The sequence below is a fragment of the Xenopus tropicalis genome, chromosome 9 (assembly GCF_000004195.4).
Source record: "Xenopus tropicalis strain Nigerian chromosome 9, UCB_Xtro_10.0, whole genome shotgun sequence".
NCBI classification, from domain to species: domain Eukaryota; kingdom Metazoa; phylum Chordata; class Amphibia; order Anura; family Pipidae; genus Xenopus; species Xenopus tropicalis.
Window position 1 is genome coordinate 42992478 of NC_030685.2, and position 17126 is coordinate 43009603.

The following is a 17126-nucleotide window of genomic DNA, read 5'->3' on the forward strand; positions in this document are numbered from 1 at the left end:
CCCTAAGCTCCCGCTGTCTCCCTAAACTTGCACGTGGCACCGGCAAAATTTCCGAAAAAATTACATTGGAGGACCTTTGCCTAATCTTAGAGCCTAGATCCCTGAACTCACTCTTTAAAGTCCCCCACCTACCGTTCATTTTGTCGTTAGTACCGATATGTACCAAGACAGCCAGGTCATGCCCAGCCCCTCCCAATAATGTGTCAACCCGATCAACCACATGCCGAACCCTGGCACCAGGAAGACAGCAAACTGTCAGTATTAATCCTGATTACTCTCAAGAATTGAGTGTAAGGAATAGATTTAATCACCACAGGTGGATGGAAATTATGGGCATGCAAAACAGTGTTCCGATCCGTGTTCTTACGGAACAGTGTAGTCCCCACCCCCATAGGTGTACGGAAAATCCTAACATCAAGAAAATCAATCACATCTTTTGACTGATTTAAAGTAAACCTTACCGGAGTGGGTAAATCATTCAGGGTGGCCACGAACGATTCGACCCCAATCTGGTCCCAATGCCAAATAATAAAGATATCGTTAATGTACCTACGGTATAGCAACAAATTGTCTGCATACCTAGGATAGATATATTTACATTCAAAGGAGTTCATATATAGATTGGCGTATGAGGGGGCCACACTGGAGCCCATCGCCGTGCCAGTCCGCTGTAGGTAAAAACTCTGCTCAAATCTGAAATAGTTACATGTCAAGACCAACTGCAACAGATAATACTTGGACCTGAGGACCGAAATGCCGGCGTATTTTTTTTTTTTTTTTAATGATGCCGATTAAAATTTACATTTGTTCTTAGTAAAAATACCTGGTGTGCATCTGTATTTTAATTTTGTGTACTACAGTTATAGGATCCAGAATGCTCAGGACCAAGGGTATTCCGGATGAGGGGGTCTTTCTGTAATTTAGATCTCCATACCTCAAGTCTACCAAAACAATAAATAAAATCAATTAAATCAATACATTATTAAATTCAATAGGATTGTTTTGCATCCAATAAGGATTAATTATATCTTAGTTGGGATCAAGTACAAAGTACTGTTTTATTAATAAAGAGAAAAAGGAAATCAGTTTTAAATTCTGAATTATTTTCTTAAAATGTAGTCTATGGGAGACGGGCTTTCTGTAATCAGAGCTTTCTGGATAACTGGTTTCCGGATAAGGGATACCATACCTGTACTGGTTTGGAAAGCACCCAGGTTTAGTGATTAGATAGTTTTTTGTTTGTTGTGCTTGAACCTTCAGACTTTGTGTATATGTGTATAGTACACAGAGAGGAGCACACCCTATACAGGTCCAAATAATAGAAAGAATACTGCACACACAGGGGCTTGATGCAAAAGAAAAAATGTCTTTACTGAAAAAGTTCCAACATTTCGAGCGTGACCAGTGCTCTTCCTCAGGAACAAACCAACAGACCATATCCCTACACTCACGGTAAATACCTCGACCACATAAAATGCTGGAACCCCCCCGGCCACAGTAACCATGGCAACCAGTGTAAACAAACCCCACACCCACCAGAGCAGGATCCTGTATTTATCACTGTATTTATTGATGTATAGTCATGATGCATTTTGGTAATTTGCTAAAACCTTTCTGAAGACAAATACCATACCTCCCAACATTTGAAAAGTAAAAGGAGGGACAAGAATATCTGGCGTGCGTAGCGTGGCAAAAAAATTTCAGGCCATGCCCACTTTATGACCACGCCCCCAAAACAGGCCCATTTTACAAAACCACACCTGAAAAGCATAACGTACACAAAGTGCACTTGAAGACAGACAATCATTTTTTGACATATTGTGGCCCTAAGGATTTCATTACGCACCGTGGCACCTGTATATCATGACAGACTCAGCGTAGCACAAGCATTCCATGCTACATATTGACCCTCAGCATCTCTAATACCCATTTCTAAACAATTTAAAACTCAGAAAATCACCAGAGCTGTATGAAGTCCCATCAGTAGAAAGGACACACAGACATTGGTAGTCAGGGCCCCCCTAAAACATTGGTAGCCAGATGTTGCGTTTAACATTGGTGCCAGGGTAGGGACCCCCTAAAACATTGCTAGCCAGCCCAGGTCCCCCTAAAACATTCAATACTGAATATACAAATATTTTTCACAGATACAGCAATTGATTGTAGAGTCTTACCCCCAAATCAGGTGGGTCCAGGTGCTCATGCCCCAGACCTTCAGCTTAGGGAGCCATACAGGAGTACACAAAAAGAGAAAACAGCAGGCAGGCACTTCTGGTATCCACAAAGTATCAAAAAGTCATAAGAAGCAGCTAATTGTATTCATAAAAATGTCAAAATTTATTTAATCCATAAAAACAGACAGAAGCCTTATGTGTTTCGTACCTAGGGGTACTTAATCATAGGCTGCTTTACCAACAAAAGACACTTAAAGGTAGAGAGTAATTATAATGGCTTATAATGATCCTTCACAAACAGGCTATTTAGACTAAGGATTTGTATAATTTGATTGGTCCACTCTTTGGAATCTTCCTATTGGCCATTATGCCTTTAAATAGCATGTGTCTTTTGTTGGTAAAGGAGCCTATGATTAAGTACCCCTACTACTCCCAGTAGTAGATGATTTACAGTACACATTATTTAAAAAGGGCATGGAAATATTGCCATCCACCCTTTCTGAGGACACAAATGCGAACAACAATTGTGTGAAATAAGAGAGTTTTTGCCTGGCACTATAGCAATTTTGATTTGGATGACATTTTAGCTGCATCACAACAGCATCTAGGTGTGTCAGCGTGTAGGTGTGTCTAATACTCTACTAAATACAATCCTATGTGCATGATAAAATTGTAAAATGAGCACTGCTCTAATAGCAAATTACAAAACAGTCCATCTGGGGAAAAAACTTTTCTATTTGAAAGGTTTTTCTGTATGTAAAACATACATGCACCTTCCAATCTCCCCCATGGCTAAGGTACAGAACATTATTAACATTAGCACTTTAGTACACAACAGAACAATAACCCCCAGTCTGCTCAGCAAACGTTTGCTTTGGTCTAGGTTTTGGTTATGCGCAGTGTAATTAAAGTGGCAGAGAAAGTTGTTTGTAGAATGATAGAATTCAGAATGTTTTTTGGTTAGAAAAGATTAAAAAAAAAGCCACAATTACCTTCTAAACTAATATTTAGGGTGATGGAGATATGGTAATATTTGGAAGTCTGTTGTGTACAAATTATATCTAAATACTAAGCTAAAGCTTGTATAGGGAAGGATGTTTATGATATCCTGTAATAAAATGTGTATAATAGGGTAGCACTAGTTTGTATGTACCCATATCAATGATATGTCTGAGTTTCTGTGCCAATGGGATAATTTGTAGATGCCACCTAGTTCTCTATAGAGGTTAAAGAAAAATTTATATACACAAGAGAATTGATCAGTGAGAATGCTAGTTAGGTTCAGTTCAGTGCTGGGAAACTGTGCTTATTGCTCCCAACTCCATTTGCAGGAACAGAGAACAGGGAGCCAGATTTACACACATCAGCTGGGATTCTCATTGAAGGATTATTTTGCATATTTATGCAGCTGCTGGTTATGGAGAGCTGGGAAATGTTTCATTAAACAATGCAAAAACTCTTAAAACCTACATTACTTTACATGGCAACACAGGAACAAGGACAGTCTGCATATTATGATTATTATTATTAATCAGCTTCTATGACAGATATTATCTGACATGCTGTTTTGCTTTACTACGTTCCCTAAGCTTAGCCTCCCAACAGAAGCCCAGAGCAAACTGAACATGTGCAGGAGCCAAATCTTATAAAAGATGGTCTATTAACAACATGGCAGCCCCCCCCTCTGGACAACTTTGAAAGTGTAAATCATTACTTTAATTAGGTTTCTCAATCCCTGGGCTTGTGCAGTAAGTTCATAATGTTTATAGCTATGTTCAGTATACAAAATACAGCATTTCTAATGATTTTCAATTTTAGACTTTAGTTCTCCTTTAAGCTACAGGGGGGGCTTGGGTGAAATTGTGTGCAAGGTGACTTTGCCTAATAACGAGGCTTTTTTCCAGGCCAGGATACCAGCTAAAAATGTAGCAAGGGGCCAGCCAATCTGTGTGGTGTGGCGAAAGGGATGATTGGCCAGCTACCGCAGCTGCGGTTACAGTGGCAGTGTGCTCTTCTGATGGATTAAACCAGCCCGCTACATGTATAAGTTGAGAGGCCACGTAATACAAGAAGAAATGTGGCATGGCCATACCGCCCCTGTCTTTGGGTGATGTCAGTATTGAGAGCTTGGTTCTTGGTTGCTTATTTGCCCATAGAAAGCATGTTACCATAGAATCCAGTCTGAAGTGCTGCAAGTAAAACCGGTGCATTGTGAACAAAAGTTTTGGCAAAAGAACCATTTTTACAATATTTATTCTGCCCACAAGTTGAGAGGAAGGTTGGACATGTACATTCATTTTCTATTTTCACATTTTGAGATATTAGCATTTTTTGACTGCTAGGAATCCAGGCATTGCATAGACAGAGTTGCTGACATTCTGGGTTTTCAAACAAAAATAAATTAACAAATAAAGCTTTTAAGTCAAGCCTTCCTATCAGTCTAAAACTTTCAAAAATATGAATATTTAAATAAAACAGATAAATGAAAAAAATAAGGACCACTCTGAATAATTTCGTATTGATTTATATTTGTATGGAGTGATATTTTAGGGTTTAGATCCCCTTTAAACTTTGCTCTTACTAGTATTTTCATTTAAAAATTGCAGGTTTTTAGGGACTCATGCCTCTTGGGAAAACTATTTATGTTGCATAGTTGTTTGCCATGTTCCATAGATCTTGTTTATAGTGGATCTATAAAAAAAAAAGTAGATCAGCTCTGTCAAACAATAGAATAAATAATAGAACTTGCTAATATTTTGTCAGTGCTTTCTCATTTAAAAGATTTTTAAAAACAAAAAACTGCTTGTTTTTTTTCAGATGACACAGAGGATGTCTGCATTGTTGAGAGGCTGTTTTCAAGTAGTCTGGTTGCTATTGTGAGCCTCAAAGCTCCTCGAAAGCTTAAAGTCTGTCATTTTAAGAAGGGTACTGAGATCTGTAACTACAGCTACTCCAACACAATTCTTGCTGTGAAACTCAACCGTCAAGTGAGTACATGTCTTCTTTACTTATAAATTAAAGTATTGCTAAAGCGTCAACAACTGCTTTGCAACTGCGTTGCAAAATGAATCTGTAAGGAGGTGTTGTCAGAGAGCAAACTTGTATTAGTGATGTGTGGGACAGCCTGAATCCTTCTGTTTTGGGCCAGCATCCACACAACTTGGGCTATTCTTATCATGCACCCTCCCTACCTGCAATCTTACTATTCCCTGCTTCTGCTTCCAGGTGTCGTTATTTATATATTCCTGTCTGAATGCCCCACCCCTTTCAGTGAGGGGTGGGTGCAGGTCTATAAATTATGCTCAGTGGGTTAGGGTCTGCTGCTTGTAAGAATCAGGCGGGTTGGAGGTTGACTTTTTGTTGACACATCTAACACATCTAATTTGAAGACAAAGCCAACACTTATGTGGAAGGACAGCTGCAGGAAATTGACTTGGGCTGATTAGCTTCTGAATTTGTAGAGAAATTGTCTGCTGAAGTTGTTCTGGAGGCACAGCAGTCAGCATGCAGTTTCACCAATAGAGGAGGAAGACAAGTAAGGAGCTAACCGGTCACATCATATACAGAATAAGCAACAAGACTACCAGGAATATTACAAGGGTGTACTCACAGAACTGGCTAGGTTATACTTAAATCATTTACCAAAGAATATGGTATCGGGCATTAAGAAAATAAGTAACATAGTAGTAAGTTAGGCTGAAAAAAGACGTACGTCCATCACGTTCAACTTGATCAACTTGTACTAAGAGCTACTTGCTAAGAAGCCATCCAACCCCTTCTTAAAGCTATATAATGTATCAGCCAGCACAACTGATTCGGGAAGGGAATTCCACAACTTCACAGCTCTCACAGTAAAAAAAATCCTTTTCGAATATTTAAACGGAACCTCCCTTCTTCTAAATGGAGTGGGTGCCCTTGTGTCTGTTGGAAGGACCTACTGGTAAATAAAGCATTAGAAAGGTTATTATATAATCCCCTTACATATTTATACATAGTTATCATGTCACCTCTTAAGCGCCTCTTCTCCAGTGTAAACAGACCCAACTTGGCCAGTCTTTCTTCATAACTGAGATTTTCCATACCCTTTACCAGCTTAGTTGCCCTTCTCTGGACCCTCTCTAATTCAATGTCCTGTTTAAGCACTGGAGACCAAAACTGAACAGCATATTCTAGATGGGGCTTTACCAGCGCTCTGTAAAGGGGAAGAATAACACCCTCCTCCCGTGAATCTATACCCCAACAAGGACTCGAAGGTCCTTCTCCATTATGGATTTGCCTAGTGCAGTCTCATTAAGGGTATAAGTGGCTTGCATGTTTTTACATCCCAGGTGCATCACCTTACATTTATCCACATTAAATCTTATCTGCCACTTAGCCGCCCAGATTGCCAGTTGGTCAAGATCCTGCTGCAAGGATGCCACATTCTGGATAGAATTGACAGGTCTGCAAACACTGATACATTGCTTATAATACCAATCACTAAGTCATTTATGAAAAAGTTAAACAAAAGTGGACCCAGTACAGAACCCTGAGGGACCCCACTGAGAACCTTACTCCTAATAGAGAATGTACCATTAACAACCACCCTCTGTACCCGATCCTGTAGCCAGTTTTCTATCCATGTGCAAACGACTTCACTAAGACCAATAGACCTTAGTTTAGAAAGCAGTCGTTTGTGGGGAACGGTATCAAATGCTTTGGCAAAATCCAAGTAGATGAAATCTACTGCATCGCCACTTTCCAGCTTCTTAACTCATCATAAAAAGCAAATTGGTCTGACATGACCTGTCCTTCATAAAGCCATGCTGATTACTACTCATTACTACTACTCATAATGCCATTCTCCAGTACATAATTTTGTATGTGATCCCTTAACAAGCCTTCAAATAACATGCCCACCACGGATGTAAAACTTACAGGCCTATAATTGCCAGGCTGAGATCTTACTCCCTTTTTAAATTTAGGAATGACATTCGCCTTCTTCCAATCCATAGGTACCATACCTGATGAAAGAAAGTCTGAGAATATGAGAAACAAAGGCCACTAGCTCTCTCAGTACCCGGGGGTGTATTTCACCTGGCCCAGGTGCCTTGTTTAAATTTATCTTGTGTAGCCTTTTAAGCACCATATCCTGTGTCAACCACTGCATAGTTGGAGCTGGGGCAACAGTGCAGCTATTGGGTGGGACTTGGCACTCTGGCTCCTCTACTGTATACACAGAAGAAAAGAACTGGTTAAGCACATCTGCCTTTTCTGTATCTGCTGTTACATAGGGTTGAAAAAAGACCAGAGTCCATCAAGGTCAACCCATCCAAGTAAACCCAGCATGCACAACCTATACACTCACATACATAAACTATATATACAACCACTAATACTAACTGTATATATTAGTATCACAATAGCCACAACCTCACTGCCCTCACCGTGAAAAACCACCTACGGCTGCTTTAAATGGAAGCTCTGTTCTTCTAATGTAAAGGGGTGACCTAAGAAAACCTGGTACACGGGTGTAGCAGAACTAGAAAACTCACATGGAGATCTTAGATAGCAGGGTAGAACTCAGCTTTATTCATGGCTGCTCTCACCACACAAGTGTGTCCCTTCACTTCCACTTTCTGTGTTGCAACCTTTCTCATTACTCCACCCAGTGCTAAGCTGCTAATGCATGTTAAAATGAACAGTTAACATTCATGCAGGGATGGATGGAACAACATTGCATCCCTCCCCACCATTCAAAGCAACAAAGTGAACCGCATAAAGGTATGGGAGGCAGAATGCCTCATGCTTCACTGAAAAATAAAACCTTGGATTTATCTATTATCTTATTAACACCCTGTTTGTATTAATGTTTTCTACTGTACAGCGCTGCGTACATAAGTAGCGCTTTATAAATAAAGATATACAGTGGAGGAAATAATTATTTGACCCCTCACTGATTTTGTAAGTTTGTCCAATGACAAAGAAATGAAAAGTCTCAGAACAGTATCATTTCAATGGTAGGTTTATTTTAACAGTGGCAGATAGCACATCAAAAGGAACATCGAAAAAATAACTTTAAATAAAAGATAGCAACTGATTTGCATTTCATTGAGTGAAATAAGTTTTTGAACCCCTACCAACCATTAAGAGTTCTGGCTCCCACAGAGTGGTTAGACACTTCTACTCAATTAGTCAACCTCATTAAGGACACCTGTCTTAACTAGTCACCTGTATAAAAGACACCTGTCCACAGAATCAATCAATCAAGCAGACTCCAAACTCTCCAACATGGGAAAGACCAAAGAGCTGTCCAAGGATGTCAGAGACAAAATTGTAGACCTGCACAAGGCTGGAATGGGCTACAAAACCATTAGCAAGAAGCTGGGAGAGAAGGTGACAACTGTTGGTGCGATTGTTCGAAAATGGAAGGAGCACAAAATGACCATCAATCGACCTCGCTCTGGGGTTCCACGCAAGATCTCACCTCGTGGGGTGTCAATGATTCTGAGAAAGGTGAAAAAGCATCCTAGAACTACACGGGAGGAGTTAGTTAATGACCTCAAATTAGCAGGGACCACAGTCACCAAGAAAACCATTGGAAACGCATTACACCGCAATGGATTAAAATCCTGCAGGGCTCGCAAGGTCCCCCTGCTCAAGAAGGCACATGTGCAGGCCCGTCTGAAGTTTGCCAATGAACACCTGAATGATTCTGTGAGTGACTGGGAGAAGGTGCTGTGGTCTGATGAGACCAAAATAGAGCTCTTTGGCATTAACTCAACTCGCTGTGTTTGGAGGAAGAAAAATGCTGCCTATGACCCCCAAAACACCGTCCCCACCGTCAAGCATGGGGGTGGAAACATTTTGCTTTGGGGGTGTTTCTCTGCTAAGGGCACAGGACAACTTATTCGCATTAACGGGAAAATGGACGGAGCCATGTATCGTGAAATCCTGAACGACAACCTCCTTCCCTCTGCCAGGAAACTGAAAATGGGTCGTGGATGGGTGTTCCAGCACGACAATGACCCAAAACATACAGCAAAGGCAACAAAGGAGTGGCTCAAGAAGAAGCAAATTAAGGTCATGGAGTGGCCTAGTCAGTCTCCGGACCTTAATCCAATAGAAAACCTATGGAGGGAGCTCAAGCTCAGAGTTGCACAGAGACAGCCTCGAAACCTTAGGGATTTAGAGATGATCTGCAAAGAGGAGTGGACCAACATTCCTCCTAAAATGTGCGCAAACTTGGTCATCAATTACAAGAAACGTTTGACCTCTGTGCTTGCAAACAAGGGTTTTTCCACTAAGTATTAAGTCTTTTTTTGTTAGAGGGTTCAAAAACTTATTTCACTCAATGAAATGCAAATCAGTTGCTATCTTTTATTTAAAGTTATTTTTTCGATGTTCCTTTTGATGTGCTATCTGCCACTGTTAAAATAAACCTACCATTGAAATGATACTGTTCTGAGACTTTTCATTTCTTTGTCATTGGACAAACTTACAAAATCAGTGAGGGGTCAAATAATTATTTCCTCCACTGTACATACATACATACAAATCTTTGAGATGGCCCAGCAGTCTTCGTTTTGCTCTCTTTGGATAGCGTTGTGCTATTCCAGTCTGTGAATTCTCTGGATCTGTTGGTGTTTGAATTGTCGGTGGTACTGCAGCTGACAGATCTCTGGGGGTGTCCAACTGTCCGTCATCACCATAATCCCCTTGGTCTGTTCCACCATCATAGCCTTGGAGTCTCTTGAAGTGGGATACATTTCTAGTTAATTGTTGGCCATTTCGATGAGAAGTGACCATTGTACCCTTGACTTTGGTAACCTGATAAGGTTCAGGATGATATGGTGATGATAATTTGTTAGCAGGTTTCATCCTCTTGACAAGAACCTAATCACCAACCTTCATTGTTATCATTTTCCCCTGATGACCACTCTGATCAGCATATCTTTTCATCCTCTCCTTGGCGGCGCATCATTAAGTGTAATAGGCGTACTGGGCAAAGACATAGGGGGATTCGGGGTTTGATACGCAACGGTCTGTTAAAGAGTTCAGTTGCTGGTGGTGTGCCAGTCAATGAGTGAGGTGTTGCTTGGTACTGTCTTAGTATTTGCATAATTCTTGTTGTGTCCTTATGTTCTATGGTCGCAATCCTGAGAGTGTTGATGTACTGCATGAGCCGTCGACCTCACCATTGGCCTGAGGCCAGTAAGGAGTTATTTTCCTGTGGGTAAAGCCTAGGTAAGTCGCAAAAGAATGAAAGTCTGCACTACTGAAGGGGGGGTGTAAGATTTGAACTATATATAATAATAATATAATATTACTAATCACCCCTCTTACTAGGGTTCCGGTTCTTTTGAGAAGCAGACAAATAACCCACACCAATAAGTGTATATTAAAATGAATATATTGAGTAGCAAATCAATGGACAGTTACAATGAAAAGATTAGTTAACAAAACAATATTTATACATTATTTACATTTAAAGATTAATGACAAAATCTACATTATATAGCTACCAATATACAAAGAACATGGTGGTCTGGTTCCTTCCCTTTAGCCATGGCCTCCTCTGTGGTCTGTCTCACATCCTGCCAGGTCACTTCTGATCCAGTCCTCAGGTGCTCCTCCCAGGTTCTTCCCCCAGGTTCCTTTACCAGGTTGCTCTCTTGACCACTGTCCAGCCCACATTTATGCACCTTTCAGCCACTGCCCCCCACATACCAACTGATCAGATGGGGGTTGATACAAACCACACCTTGCCCATTGTTCAGTAACTGTTGAGTTTTATGGCTTCTCGGAGACGTACTGTCCCACCATCCACAGAAAAACCCTTTGATATGGAGATTATGGGAGAAAAACTGGTTTATATTAATCATTAGAGCTACCCTCTACACATTGTATGATACATAAATATGTATAGAGGCACAAACACATATGTATATAACACAAATAAGGGCACCCAAGATACACGATTTCTTACAGGGGGCCGTTGTCAGTCTTCACAGTTTCTGGTGTGCCATATGCAGAAAAGATCTTGTCTAATTTGGGTATAACCGCTCTGGCAGAGGTTGCTGAGACAGCTTCAACCACAGGAAATCTGGAAAAATCATCCATAACAACTAGTAGCTAAGAATTGTCTGGCAAGGAGAAGAAGTCAACACTAACTGCTGCCCATGGACTGTCAGGCAGGGGTGTACGCTTGTAGATAGATGTTGTTGCCTGGCAGGGTATACACGACTGAATACATGCCTCCACTTTTGCATCAATTCCTGGAAACCACACTTTCTCTCTTAGGAGTTGCTTAATTTTCACTATACCTTGATGAGCCTCATGAGCAAGATCAATTACCCTGTCCTAAAGTTGAGTAGGGATGACAAGGCGATTGTCACGCAGAAGTAAGTAAGAGTCAGCTATGGAGAGGTAGTGTTGGGCATTAAAGAAAGCTTGTAGGTATGCTGTTTTTTTTGGCCATTGGAGACGGCCCTCAGCATTGAAAGAGCTCCAGGTTTTGGACCTAACAGTTGCAATGACTAACTGGAGGTGAGGATCAGCATCTACTGCTTGCTGAATTTCTACAATTGTCATTGCTTTGGGCACAGCATGTGCTACTACAAAATTCACATGTTCCTCCGCTAGGATGGTTGCTGGGGTGTTGTCTTTTGTATCCTGTGGACATGGATGTCTAGAAAAGTAGTCAGCAGGGTTACCACTTCCCGCTTCATGACGCAGATGAAAATAGTAGTCTGAATAACCAGCGTTCAATTCATGGGGGTGATTTGGTTGAATGTTTATTGAAAATTGGAACAAGTGGCTTGTGGTCACTTACCACAGTAAAACTGGGCCCAAAAAGGTAATGGTGAAAATGCAGACAACCCCAAACAACTGCAAGCGCTTCCCTTTCTGTTTGTGAATAGCGTTGCTCTGTCTCTGTTAGTGCCTTGCTTGCATAAGAAATGGTGTGCACATGACCAGTTTTTAAAATTTTGAGTAAGAATTGCACCCAGGCCCACTGGACTGGCATCTACTACAAGCTCTGTAGATCTGAGTGGATCGAAATAAGACATCACTGTGTCACTAGTCAAGCTAGACTTTAGTGCATCACAGTGGTCCATGACTATGGAACATCTTTTTTTGTAAGCTGTCACAGGGGTTCTGACACTGTGGTAAGGTCAGGTATGAACGGCCACAATACGTTACAATGCCAAGAAAACTTCGGACTTCAGAAGTATTCTGGGGCTGACAGGCTGATTTTACGGCGTCTACTTTCTGAGGGTCAGCTGATACTCCATTTTCAGACAAAATGTAGCCAAAGAAAGTCAAAGATTTCTGATTGTACTGACATTTTGAAGAATTGAGAGTCAGGTTGTAGTCTTGTTATCTTTGAAATACTTGTTCCAGTTGCTTATCATGTTCTTGTTGGGAGGTGCCATATACGAGGATATCATCATTTACATTGAGGACGCCAGATATCCCAGACAGGGTTTCCCTAATAACATTTTGAAAAATTTCTGCAGCTGATGAAATGCCAAAATTTTGGGATGTGTTTATCATGCTGTGTAAAAAGTGGAGCAAAACATCGCCGGTGATGTTGCTCATAGCAGCCAATCGGATGCTTTGCTTTGGTTTTCTAACTGTTGAAATCTAGTTGCCGATTGGTTGCCCTGGGCAACCTCACCAGTAATGCTTCACTCCACTTTTTACACAGCATGATAAATATACCCCTTAGTCTCTTAAATCTCCAAAGTGCCATGTGCGTGCTAAATGTTGTAATGTACCTGAATTCGGGATGCAGCTCCAGTTGATGATATCCAGAGTTAAGGTCAAGCTTGGAAAATAATTTTGCATCATTTAGATCCGTGATGATGTCATCAATAGTAGGTGTAATATGTCTTTCTCTTTTGAATGGCCCGGTTTGCATGTCGCATGTCTATGCATAATCTGATTTTACCAGGTTGTTTTGGTTTAGGTGCAACAACAATTGGTGAGACCCAATAATGTCAAATGTTTGCAGTTGCTGTAATTCCTTCTCCACTAGCTTGTGAACATGAAAAAGGGTGCGGTTGAACCGAAGGTGGTATTGACTGATCAATGTGAAGTTTCACCTGCAGACCTTTTAATTTGCCGATGCCTTGAAACAGTTGCGGATGTTTATGCACTATATCAGGAATGTGGGATTCGTTGACATTGCTTACTAGTGTGACAAAGCACTGCTGTAGCTAAGAAGTGTGTCAGAAGCACATTCCACTACATAGAAAGAGTCAGTAATTGAATTATCTTTAAATGTCCGTTCTGACTGAAATTTGCCACATATAGGCAAAGCATGTGATGAACCATAAGGAAATATTTTCAGTGCAGTACTCTGTATTGCAGGTTTGTTTGTAAAGTTCTGGTAAATGGTTTGGCTGATAACATTAGCAGATGCCCCTGTATCAATAAGAGCTTCTACAGGATTTCCATTTATTCAAATTATCTGCCGTGGATTAGGAATGGCATGGTCATGAGGCAAATCCTTTTCCGTAACTGCAAACTGGTATGTGCTGCCTGTGTCTTCAGCTACAGCTGGTGCTACTGTGCTTATTAATCTTTTTCCAGGAGATGTTTTAACAGGTACAGGTAGATGTGATTTTGGAGGTGATCTGCATACTTTTGCAGAATGATTGTGTTTTCCACAGTTATGGCAAATTACCCCTATTGCTGGACAGTTTTGCTGGTGTGGATATGGGCCACCGCAGTTATAGCAGGTTGCAGTTGGTTTATGGGCTTGATGGGGTTTTTGTGTGATATTAGCTAAAGAGAATGACTGATCTGGAATGCTCTCACTTTGCTCAATCATTTTAGCTTGAGTCTCTGCTGCATCATTAATTCGGGCAGTCTCTAGTAATTTAGCTAAAGTCATGGTGGGGTCTCTGAGTGCCTGTCGTCTCAGCTTGGCTGATGTGCACCCCTGTATAAGCTGCATGCAAATTTCTTAGTCTGCATCTGCAAATTCACATGTAGAGGCAAGAGGGCTGATTCACTAAAGTGCGTTTTAACGTGCGCTATTTATAGCGTGCGTTAAAATTTTTATCTCATCTAAATTTTCGCGACTTATCACACGATTCACTATAAGCACACTCGCGCTAATTTACGAGCGATACAGCATGCGATATTTTAGACACGAAAACAGTACGCGCGATAAATAACGTGTGCGCTACTTTTCGCATGCGCTACTTGTCGCATGCACTACTTTTTGCGCGCTAATTAACGCACATCCAAAACTGGCGCCATTTGCTGCATTTGAACTGGGAGAGCACAGAAGTGTTGAAAGAGACAGAGAGCTTGAGAGAGAGTTTTTTTTTTCACCAAAAATCATGGAGGCCGCTAAAAGGAAGCGTCAACACTTTCCTACAACTATTTCACCTAACTCTGACAGTGATGCAGAGGGGCCCCTTTACTTGGGGAGCCCTGATCTTTCTGAGGCCACTGACAAGGAGTACCACCCTGAGGAAGCCAGCGAAAGTGAGGAGCTTCCCCCCACCTCATCTGCCAAAAGGAAGAGGCAACAGCAGGAGGGCAGGCTCCGTAACATAAAATTTACGGAGTTTGAGAATGAGGTGCTGGTGGAGGGGCTTGTGCCAGTGTATGACAGGGTCATTGGCAAATATCCAAAACTGCAATGTCCAAAACTGCAAAAAAAGGTACCAGGACATCAAGAGGGTCCTGAAGAAAAAGCTGGCAGAGGACTCCAGATACAGGTAAATATCTTACATTCAGCTTTCTATTTAACACTTGATCATCTGCTTTTCTACTCAACTGGCTTTTCCTTTTGGCTTACTGTCTTTCCTTCCTTTTTGCCTTCTTTCCTACTTACTTTACTTGTATGTATGGCATGCCTATTATTATGTGTCCAACTTATGTCCTCAAAGCTGTGGAGTACAACATCAAATTAGCCCATTAAATGGGGGTGGGGAAGGCATTTAAGAATATTTAGCCAAATACTTAGGGGTAATGTATGTATGTATGTATGGCATGCCTATTATTTACTTATGTCCTCAAAGCTGTGGAGTACAACATAAAATTAGCCCATAAAATGGGGGTGGGGAAGGCTTTTTAGAATATTTAGCCAAATACTTAGGGGTAATGTATGTATGCATGGCATGCCTATTATGTGTGTAACTTATGTCCTCAAAGCTGCGTAGTACAACATCAAATTAGGCCAGTAAATAGGGGGGGGGGGGCATTTAAGAAATATTTAGCCAAATACTTAGGGGTCCGTTTACTAAAGTGGCTTAAATTAAGTGGGAGATTTTAGACACAGAATAAATGGCAAATATGTTATGGGCACTTTATTAAATGGGAACAAATATAATATTGCAATTATTCTGTCATCAAAACATTTGATTGGCAGTTATCACACTTGCCAGAAAATATGCTATGTACTAATTAACGCAAGCTTTACTATTCAGCAAAATGGGCTAAAGACAAAATTGTTGGCAGAATATTTGCAAAAATATAAACCATATAGCATATTCATGCTATTACTGATAAATGTAAGAGTGTAGGAGAAACTACATGAAAGTATAGAATACCATATCAAGGAAGGCAAAATAATTAGACATTACCCAGTTCAAAAGTAGAAAAATATCAACTTTAATTTTAACTGTAAAAAAGTAAAAAAAACAAACTTAGGGCTTGCTGCCCTTGAGTTCTCTAATGTCCCTCCGCAGCTCGGCCATGTCCCCCCGGAGCTGGGCCAACTCGGCCTTGATGGTATCCAGGTCCTCCTGCATTGACCGGCGTGATTGTCCCTCGTCGGCAGGAGAACCTGGTATACGTCGCATATGTGATATGATTCTTTTAATACACTTTTTTTGCAAATAATCCGTGTGCCGCATCTTTTTCAAGTTTATACATATATATATATATATATATATATATATATACAGGTAAAAAGTGTCGGCACTCACAGGGTTTGCATGAAATACTCACAGACAGCAAGTCATAGTCAGATGCAATAAGGTGAGGTTTATTGGTCCAACGTTTTGGTTCCTTACTAGAACCTTCGTCAGGACTTTTCCCTGATGAAGGTTCTAGTAAGGAACCGAAACGTTGGACCAATAAACCTCACCTTATTGCATCTGACTATGACTTGCTGTCTGTGAGTATTTCATGCAAACCCTGTGAGTGCCGACACTTTTTACCTGTGTTCCAATAACATTGCTCTGGCACCCAGGTATCGTCTATAAAGGTTGGTGTGCTCTTCATTTGGCATTGTGTGTATATATATATATATATATAATATGTGTGTGTGTGTGTGTGTGTACACACACACACACACACACACACACACACACACACACACACACACACACACACACACACATATATATACAATGCCAAATGAAGAGCACACCAACCCTTATAGACGATACCTGGGTGCCAGAGCAATGTTATTGGAACACAGGTAAAAAGTGTCGGCACTCACAGGGTTTGCATGAAATACTCACAGACAGCAAGTTATAGGGGCTGATTTACTAACCCACGAATCCGACCCGAATTGGAAAAGTTCCGACTTGAAAACGAACATTTTGCGACTTTTTCGTATGTTTTGCGATTTTTTTCGGCGTCTTTACGAATTTTTCGTTACCAATACGATTTTTGCGTAAAAACGCGAGTTTTTCGTAGCCTTTACGAAAGTTGCGTAAAATCTTGCGATTTTTCCGTAGCGTTAAAACTTACGCGAAAAGTTGCGCCTTTTTCGTAGCGTTAAAACTTAAAAGGTGCGAAGTTTCGCGTAAGTTTTAACGCTACGAAAAAAGCGCAACTTTTTGCGCAAGTTTTAACGCTACGAAAAATCGCAAGATTTTACGCAACTTTCATAATGGCTACGAAAAACTCGCGTTTTTACGCAAAAATCGTATTGGTAACGAAAAATTCGTAAAGACGACGAAAAAATCGCAAAAAATACGAAAAAATCGCAAAATA

At 40.8% G+C, this 17126-nt stretch overlaps 1 protein-coding gene across 4 annotated transcripts in view; it reads left to right on the top strand.

Annotated features, from left to right (window-relative positions):
• The window catches only part of wipi2 (WD repeat domain, phosphoinositide interacting 2), a 327029-nt gene that overhangs the window by 87461 nt on the left and 222442 nt on the right, over positions 1 to 17126 (top strand). For all 4 annotated transcript variants that reach the window (XM_031893131.1, XM_018097367.2, XM_031893132.1 and 1 more), the window contains exon 3: positions 4992 to 5161. In XM_031893131.1, coding sequence (XP_031748991.1) covers positions 4992 to 5161 — 170 coding nt within the window. The remainder of the gene's footprint in view (positions 1 to 4991; positions 5162 to 17126) is intronic.